This window comes from Ammodytes marinus (assembly GCF_949987685.1).
Source record: "Ammodytes marinus genome assembly, chromosome: 5".
Taxonomy (NCBI): Eukaryota; Metazoa; Chordata; class Actinopteri; order Uranoscopiformes; family Ammodytidae; genus Ammodytes; species Ammodytes marinus.
Window position 1 is genome coordinate 1977856 of NC_137234.1, and position 10000 is coordinate 1987855.

General features: G+C 39.3%; 1 protein-coding gene across 1 annotated transcript in view; it reads right to left on the reverse strand.

Annotated features, from left to right (window-relative positions):
• Positions 1-1665: 1665 nt before the first annotated feature.
• Positions 1666-10000, reverse strand: part of LOC307251330 (uncharacterized protein) — a 9253-nt gene continuing 918 nt past the window's right edge. The window contains exons 2-11 of the mRNA XM_080028670.1: positions 4892-4981; positions 4478-4616; positions 4187-4361; positions 3922-4058; positions 3662-3755; positions 3197-3532; positions 3053-3111; positions 2822-2958; positions 2569-2696; positions 1666-2168 (exon numbers count right to left, since the gene is read on the reverse strand). Coding sequence (XP_079884796.1) covers positions 1851-2168; positions 2569-2696; positions 2822-2958; positions 3053-3111; positions 3197-3532; positions 3662-3755; positions 3922-4058; positions 4187-4361; positions 4478-4616; positions 4892-4973 — 1605 coding nt within the window. The 5' untranslated portion in view covers positions 4974-4981 and the 3' untranslated portion in view covers positions 1666-1850. The remainder of the gene's footprint in view (positions 2169-2568; positions 2697-2821; positions 2959-3052; positions 3112-3196; positions 3533-3661; positions 3756-3921; positions 4059-4186; positions 4362-4477; positions 4617-4891; positions 4982-10000) is intronic.

Here is a 10000-nt window from a genome sequence, read left to right on the forward strand (position 1 = left end):
GTATACGCTCACCCAGGAACAGCAGCTGGCGTGGTAAAAACACTACTGCACAGTAAAATTGGCAGTGTTGATCCAACACCTAAAGAGTCAATTTTAACTCTCTTCCAGATAACATACGCTCCCGACCTACAGAGAGTCAAAAATACTCTTACCGTAGTGTTACATTTTTAGAGTTAATCCAACTCTGATAAGAGTTAAAATGAGTGACTATATAACTCTGACAGTGTTACTGAAGTTTAACACTATGACGAAAATAACACTGATAGTGTTATTAACATTTGACACTAGATTCTTTTAAGTGTTATTCAGAATTAACTCTTATTAATTTACTCTTTATGAGTGTTAGACCTACTTTACACTAAGAGATTACTCCCTACAGTGTTGATTTTAAACTGACTCCTACCAGTGTTAAAACATATACTTGTGTATTTACTCCCTGCTAGTGTTATTCTTATGCAACACTTATTGTTCTACCTTAACATGTCCAGTTTACACTTAAGTTAAGGAAAAATAAGTGTCTGCAGGAGAAAAGCAAAAAACAATATAACCATCGTCTTAATACAAATTTATTAAAAAAAAAAGTTTTACAGAGACTTTCAGGTGAAAAACAAATGCGTTGTTTTTAAGAGACGCCCTCCCTCCTAAATGCTCAACATGTATATAAATACTGTCTATTTAACCATCCATTGTGTATGCGAGGTTCCTCGGACCGTTTACACTGAATTATACAGAAGCATTTAAAAATAAAAAAATAAATAATAAAAAAGACGCAATGCATTGTGGGGCGGTTGAGTAGGAAAAGTATACTATTGATCCATACACACAATCTTCCCAGAAGTTAGTCATCCGGGCATTTCGCGCCTACACAAACTTGCATACACAACCACAACATACTGAAATTGCCGTCAAAATTAGTATGAGTAGGACGTTAGTAGGGCTTTTCGAACACAGCCATAGTACAATCTGCATTGTTTTTAAACACACCAGGATGTTAAATATTAATGTTTAAAGCATTCTGGTTACTGATTCTACCTTCAACACTTAAAATAATGGTCAAGGCTGCATTAATAATATAATAATATAACAATATGGAACTATATAAAGGGAGGATCAGATCTGTTTTCCGCACATTTAAAATAGTTTTAAAGCCATTATAGGCAGTTAAGGTGGATGATGTTCAAGAGTTGGTCTACCTAAAACAGTGGATGTTCAAATGGCTTATGGATCAACAGATTCCTCCCTTTATATTATAGCCAAAAAATAAAGATCTATCTTTCTATATTTCTATCAACCAGTTTAGATTGACTATTGGTCCAGGAAAAATGTTGCAGATTATCATTCAAAACAAACCGTTTCTACACCTGAGCCAGTTAGTATAACTTGCTTATCTTTCACAATAACCGTCAGAATTTGACAAAATACTGGCATCTCTCAGCAACCTCAACGCACACCAATAAACAAGGCCGATATTCAGTGTGATTGTGTTTTACCCATTTCAATGACATAACATAAGTAAATCAATGTGTTTAGCTGCAACATTTTTCCTGGACCAGTAGTCAATCTACACTGGTTGATAGATTCCAAATGCTTTGCCTCATCACACACACACTAAGTGTGCAAAATTGGTCCAATGATATCAACAGAATAATTTTCAACTGTGTGGAAATATTGCAGAGTTCAATAAACATGAACGCTTGACACCATAAACATGAGGTAGCTGTGAATTTGTTTGTGCAGTATAGCAATGTTCTTCATGTGTGTCTTTTGTTAGGAATATCAAACTTTCTTCATCTATGCAAAACAGTGTGAAAGGACACAAAAGCAACAGCAATGTCTTGCACTGAATGATTCTACTGTAGCAGTCTAGCGCGAATCTCTGCGACACGTGGGCTCTCATGGACTTTGCCTATGTCTATGTTGTACACAGTGGTCTGTACAAAGGTGTACATGTTTTGGAGCATCTGATTGTACATGATACCAAACACAAAGTGTGTCTTAAAGAGTTCGTCGAAAGCTCCAAGAGAGCTGGTTGACCTGCATGGTATGGCTTGCTTGTCAATCACGATGAAGAACTCATGGATGGTGGCCCTGTTCATCCCAATGGCAAGAAGATAGGGCTGAGTGGAGCTGGTGATGGCATCAACATGTTCCTGGACGCTCGTTCCACTCTGATAAAAGATAGGAGTAAAAGTTAAACATTGATCACAGATTAAAATGTTTTAATGTGGTTCAAGAACGTAATTATTAATAAAGGTATAAAAATAAGTTTGAAATATTTAGATCTCATATATTTTGAATTTGAAATTTTAAGTTTAAAGTGGCATAAGAGACGATTTAGGTTGTCCATCAATTTAACATTACAGATGTTGGAAAAACACAAGTGCTGCACAGCTCTGATGATTAGTCCGACAGAAGCTCTTGATTGAGACATTTTAAGTATAATTATACCAGATGTGTCATATTTTTCTTTTCCAAACAACCTTACAAACTTCATTACTTCAAAAATTACAATTTCAAAAAAAGAAAACAAATGTAACTCTTGACATTCCTATAACCAACAATACACACCTTCATGAACACAACCAGATGCTTTTCAGCCTGGGATGCTGACACCCTGCCAGGTCTTTTTCGGCCTTGGGTTGAAGGAGGAATCAGGTGGAGGAGGAGGATAATTGAGGAAAGGTCACTGTCCCATCCTATACACAGATACAAAAGAAAGAAAGACAACAAAACACATCTTAAAGCTACAGCTGAACCAAGAATAAACTGGGGAATCATAACAGGAAAAATTCATAGCCTTAAATGAAGTACAACAACCTACCAGAGCCAAGAGAGGGCTCATCCTCTTCTCTTTCATTTGATGTAGCTTCTGCACAATAAATCAGTTCCTTAAGTTCACTTGCTGTAGGGAGGGCCTTGCTCTGCTGGATGATCTTTTGTTTAAATATAGTAGGCCACCTATATGGAGAAATTATTATTTAATTTTCAATTCTGGATTTTATTTAATATAATGTTTCGATAATAATAATAATAATATAGATTTCAAACATACCTTTCCAAAAACTTTGCAGCAACATTTTCTCCAAACTGCAAGATGAAGTCTTGCTCAACCTGCAATACATAAATGACATAGCAAGAAACATAAAAGTGACAGTTCAGGTTATTTGATACAAATAATGCTTTAACACTTAATTACCAGGCCTTTGACGTCTCGGAAGCGTGGAAATTCAGTCAAGACGTCTGAGGATTTCTCTTCATCGAGGACGATCTGACGACGATATTCAAATGTAATCTTCATCTTCTGCTTGACAGAAGCCTCATCAGAACAATACTTCATGAATGACATGGCCTCCTTGCATTGCTCTTCAGTCAGGGTCATCTCAGGACTTAATGATACATCTCTTCTAGCTTTCGGTCCTCCACCAGTCTGACGAGGAGAAGCTCTGGTCTCTGATGTAGCATTGCTCTTCTGGATGGTTTTGAGCCTCCATGCTAAATAACCAGTGCCACTTTCACCATCATAGAAATGTTCCTTTAAATAAATAAAAAAACAATAATTATTAAGTAGAAACCTGTACTTGTGTACACCCACCAGTCAATATCTTATTGCTTATTGTATTGTAGTTTCTGTATATTTGTTGGAATGCATAAAAATACTTACATATCCATTTTTGGAATATGGATCCATCAGGTACGGGAACATGGAAACTATGCCTTTGGCATACATCTCTCTGACATGCCGTGGCGGTGCCATCCTGCAGAGGGTAAAACAACACATAACAAACAAGTCTAACATTGAAGATTTAAAGTTTAAAAACTAAGTCTCTAAATAAACACAAAACTAACTGATGAAGGCAATGAAGTGTGAATGAACAGCCAAATCTGATTTTACAAACATGAGTCCAGTAAAGTTTTTCTTACCCATGAGCTTCAGTCATGTCGGCAGCAAGGATGTTCACCATCTGTCGCCGTGAAGAGTCAGTCAGACTTTTTGTCCTGTTGTATTCTTTCACAATACGGTCTCCACCTGCTGTCTTAGCCAGAGCTGATTCAACCAACTGTGAAACAACACAGGAAATACAATAAAATAAAAATTAATTACATAATAATAATAATATAAAAACTATAAAAAGTGAGCAATCCCCAAAGGAAACTGCCACATCAAACATTATACACGTCAACATACGCGTTTTGCATCTTGGTCTTGTTTCTGCCGTTTTACTGACGGACTTGAATCCTCCTCCAGAATGATGGTGTCATCAGAGGTGCAAGATACAAGTTCTAGGATGACAGAATCTTCAGAGTTGTAGTTAGAAAGTTCCAGTGCTGCATCAGTGAACTGCCTGTTGCTCCCTCGAATGCTACATGTATAGGAGAGGGATGAGAGAGAAACAAACACCTCCCATTTGTCAGTTTTTCACAACCTACATTTGTAACCGAGTCTAGCTCAAAGAATAGAGTCATGACAGAAACTTACTGTTTGAATCTGATTGTAAGTACACCAGCGTTTGGCTGCTGTGCAACATCTTCAAAGACGTCTGCGTCCACCTCCGTTCCCGTCTCATCATACACTGTGACGCCTTCAGAGGGTGGCGGGATGGAGAACTTCATGAAAGCTTTAGGAAAAATACACAAACAGAGGTTTTAAACCCTTAAACATGGTCAATGTGTAGGGCACCTAATGTCATCATCATTATTATTTACATACTATGTTAAACTTAATACAAACTCAACTAAGCCGACCACCATTGGTTGCAGTGAAAAACCCAAGAGAGCTAGCTTGCCTGAGAGCAAGACAAATATTTACAATCATTAGAATATTGATAACATGAAATGACAATATCCACTTTCCTTTTGTTTTTACAATATACGTAGTATGACTAATACTCACCAGCATTCAAGAATTCTTCAAAGTTTGGCTCTGTTATCTTGATATATTTTTGTTCCATATTTATTTTAGTTTTTATCAACATGATGGCACCTGTAAAATCAGATGAAACAATTGTATCATCTACAGCACAGCACTTTTTAATATAGCATATAGAAGATCAACTTAAAGCCCTTTCACACCAAGCAGATATTCCTCCAAATAATTTTTAACAGACTTAATGCATTCTAACATGTGCACACCGTTGTGGAACATTCATGCAGGTAAAACACATATTTGTGTCTCAAAAACATAGTAAGCTCATTCAGCCTCCTCCCCATAGCAATATTTCCTATTGCATTGTAATGAAACCAGACTAAAACATTTGAGTAAAAAGAATAAAACACCAACACACTATATCAAATAGACCAACATAGACTTGAGCTGTTTGTATGTGTTCAATTACCGAATTACAAAAGGCCTAACAGCCAAGGCCAAAGCTAGCTTGAACATGCCTGCCTCTTGAAGCTAATTAGGCTAACAATTAGCCAAAGGAGGCACATTTAAATAAGCTTCAACATTTCCGACAGAGTTGGACGATAGTCCGTTAATTAGCCGATAGTTTATGTTAATGGTCTGTCATCCAACTCTCAGTCTCTGGCAATGTTGAAGCTAACTTAAATGTGCCTGCCTCCGGGACCGGAAGTGACCTGCAAGCGCAATGGTCGGAGGACTCTAAGGCTCTCACGAACTATCCCTCATTTGACCAAATAAGTCAGGTTTTATACCCAGCACTAGCACTTTGCGAGTCAGTGAAATTAGCAGACATGTCGTGGAACAAAATGCAAAGTGGCACGCCGCCGAAAAATCCACCACTGAAGCGTAAACAAACGGAGAACATGTCCGCAGAAGCTAACGCCGTTAGCGAAGCCATCGAGCTAGCGTTAGCTAAACAACAAGATGGTCTCGAGGCAATTGTAAAGCGGGCTACAGCGCGTTCACCAACGAGCGACGCAAAGCATATGCCGGGGTGATGAAGGAGCTCCACGACAGAGGTATCCCAGGTTTCCTGATCTACCCGGCCACCCTAAGGATGACGTTCAATGGCGAGCAACGCGCATTTTCTTCAGCACAAGAGGCCGAGCAGTTCCTAAGAAAGGAGACGGGCGAGAGGACCGGAGCGACCAGCCGACGCCAGCTGTTTCTTGCCGCGGAGACCACGTCTCAGCACCGGGAGGACGAGGATGATATGGATCAGAATGATGCGTCAGCCCGACGCTGAAAATAAATGTTTTTTCCAACTACTAGAGGCCGAAGTTTTTGGTTTGGTTAGGCTATATAAGGCTGGAGGAATTCACACTAAGGTAATGCTGTGATGACTTTGCTATGTAGAGGAAATAACAATGCCAGAGCGGCTATAAAAAACTGTATTCTACTTGAAAGTTAATGTGAAAACAGGATTCGCACTGTTCGTTTAAAGGGTTGCAATATATGTGTGATGGTTTATAATTTCAGAGTTTACTGGTAACACACACAACCAATGCTATAGGTTTAAGCTATAGGATATTTTCTCTGTTTTCCTAATGGAGGGTAATGTTATGAACCCCCTTTTTCATGTGCATATTTTTGGTTATTTTTCGAGAACCTGACTATGGAAATATTTTATTTTTTGCTATATAAGAGGGATGGGTATGAGCTTAGGAGAACTTGCAGAACTGCGTTATGTGGATGTCATCCGTCGCAGAAACACCGTTCAGAGGGAGGGGAGGCGGCAGGGGAGGGGGGGAGGGACATTATCTCGGTGGTGCCTTTCATGTCAGAGAAATACCTTCTATATTTACATTTAAAGCTATAAGGACTGTGTTTGATAATGGTTAAATTATCAATTTTGAGCTATAATGTAAGGGGCCTAAACGCTAAAGTTAAAAGAACAAAATGCCTAGATTTTCTAGGTCGTAAACAGGTTGATATTGCACTTATTCAAGAAACTCACTTAAGAGCAGAAGATGTTCCCCGCTTCCAGAACAGAAGATACAAAGTGATTGCTTCGGATAGTGGTAGCTCTAACTCTAGGGGGACTATTATTCTAATAAGAAGGAACTTGAACTTTACTGTTGAAAAGATAAGTAAGGGAACATCTGGTCGCATTGCATACTTCTGCACATCCATTTATGGTAAGAAAATAGCATTTGTGTCAATTTATGCACCAGCAATCTTCGATTGCAACTTCTTTCCTGAGTTAACCAAGGAATTGCTATCGCTATCAGAATATGAGTTGATTATAGGTGGGGATATGAATGCAATGTGTGACTTAAACCTAGATAAATCTACTTTGCCAGCCTCTCATGGTCAAAAGTTAGCATCAGTGGCTCTAAACACTATGATTGAAAACCTAAATTTGCTCGACGTGTGGCGGATTCAGAACCCGGCCATTAAGGACTACACATGTTTTTCAGCTTGCCATAAATCCTACTCGAGGATTGATTACCTTCTGGCTTCTCGTAATTTGAGAGAATGCACAGACCCCATCCAAATTTTACCCGCAACTTTGTCCGACCATAATCCATTGATAATGACAGTAGATCTAAGCCATAGGTTTAAGAAGACACCTAGGTGGCGTTTTAATACAACATTGTTGCAAGACCAAGAGTTTAATACACAATTTAGGGGAAAGGCCATAGAATTTATAGAAAATAATAAAAACTCAGTGAAAGATCCCACATTTACATGGATGGCCACTAAAGGATTTATTAGAGATTTTACATCCTCCTATGCATCCCACCTTAAAAAAGAAAGGAATAAAAGGATCTGTGAGCTAGAAGGGAAGTGTCACTCTCTTGAAAAGCAGCTAAAAACCAAATACTCTGAATCAGTAAACAAAGATTTAAATGTAATTAAAGTAGAGCTTAACGACCTGTTGCGGAGGCGGGCGGAGTTCATCATGCATAGAGTCCGACAGAACTATTATTTTAATGGAAGCAAACCTAGTAAACTACTAGCCCTGAAACTAAAACAAAGCGAGTCCCGAGCATCAATAGATACAATTCGTTCACCCACTAAAGGGCTGACATCCAATCCGACAGAAATAAACGCAACATTCCACTCTTTCTATAATGATCTATACAAGTCGTCTCTCAGTTTTGAACCAGAGAAATGTAATAGCTTTTTGAACACTTTAAATTTGCCAACTCTTGAGGAGCACGAAGCAGCAGAGCTGGGCCGTCCTATATCCTTAAAGGAACTAGAGGTGGCATTAAAATTAACTAGGAAAGGGAAATCGCCTGGCCCAGATGGCATTCCACCAGAGTTCATGCTACATTTTTGGGATTTGTTAGGTCCAGTCTTACTAGAATCAATCAAATCTGCTGTGGAAAAGGGCTATTTTCACCCAAACACTAACAATGCTCTGATCTCTCTAATCCCCAAAAAAGGCAAGGACAACACTGATTGTGCCAATTACCGGCCTGTTTCTTTAATTGATTCGGATATGAAGTTATACTCCAAGATGCTAGCATTACGCTTAGAAAAATACATGGGGAAATTAATACACATGGATCAGACTGGCTTCATGAAAGACCGACTTGCCGCGGACAACATCCGTCGACTTATACACATTATCCATGAAACGCAGCAGCTAGATACCCCATGTGCCATACTTTCACTTGATGCCGAAAAGGCTTTTGACAGGCTCGAGTGGCAGTACCTGTGGGCGGTTCTTGAGAGGTTTAAACTGGGGAAAGACTTCATTAATATGATCCGCGTCTTATATACAAACCCCACAGCCATGGTATCTACTAACGGCATTCACTCCTGCCCTTTTCCCATCTCTCGTGGCACCCGCCAGGGATGCGGCCTTTCGCCGAGCCTCTTTATCCTCTCATTAGAACCGTTAGCTCAACACCTTCGACAGAACCAGATCGTAGCCCCTATTAAGATTAAATCCACATCACATACCATTTCGGCCTTCGCTGATGATATACTTATTTACTTAACGGATATTGAAACCTCAATAACATCCCTGCTGTCATTCTTTGAAGAATTTAAAGCCTTGTCTGGTTACAAGATCAACTGGACGAAGTCGGCATTGATGTTGTTGAATGAGGCTGCCAAAAATGTGTCAGTATCGCATGATATCCCTATTAAAACAGAGATTACGTATCTAGGTGTCCAGATTAAAACGTCCCTTCATAATATAGTAAAAGCAAACTATGATAAAATCTTCAAAGAAGTACAGCGTGACATAGCTATATGGACAAAACTACCGGCATCTTTGCAGACTAGGATTGCTTCCATTAAAATGAATATATTGCCCCGTCTCAACTTTATGAGCATGATGATCCCACTTCCCCCTCCACAGGGTTATTGGAAAAATGTTGATAAATTATTGCGTTCATATATATGGAATGGTAAACATCCAAAAATTCGATTTTCTACCCTACAACGACCAAAACAGGGTGGTGGATTGGCATTACCGAACCTCCTGCTATATCATAACTCTTTCCAACTACGCTCTCTCAGAACATGGTTTGATCGTTCTGCCCCAGTTGCCTGGAAGGCCATTGAAGATGTACTGGTATTCCCATATAAACTTGAAAGTGTATTATTCTCTGGTATTACTGACAATCAATGTATGCTGCGTTTTGGGCCTGTTATTTCAAATACAATCAGAAACTTCAGGTTGGTTGAAAAATGTCTGGGTGGTAATTGGAAATGGCACCAAAGCACCCCCTTGTGGAAGAACAGAAACATTATGTCGGGGGGTAAACCATTTGAGTCGACAGCATGGTCTTCAAGGGGAATAAATAGCCTTGGGGATATTTTCAGCCCAAGAGGACTTATGAGTTTTCAAGAACTATGCTCTCACTTCGATGTGTCAAAGACGGACTTTTTCTTGTATCTTCAATTACGGTCGGCACTACGCGCCTATGGAGTACCATGGAACAACAAACCACAAATACACCCGATTGTGCACTGGGTCACCGCACTTCCCGCCAGAGGACTTGTGTCTACCATATACTCACAGCTGGGAAAGCAAACACAGAAAGAGCTGCCTTTGATTAAGGCCTGGACTAAAGACCTCGCTAGCAGGAATGAAGTCATAAACTGGGAAACTGTGTGGGAGAACATTTTTCA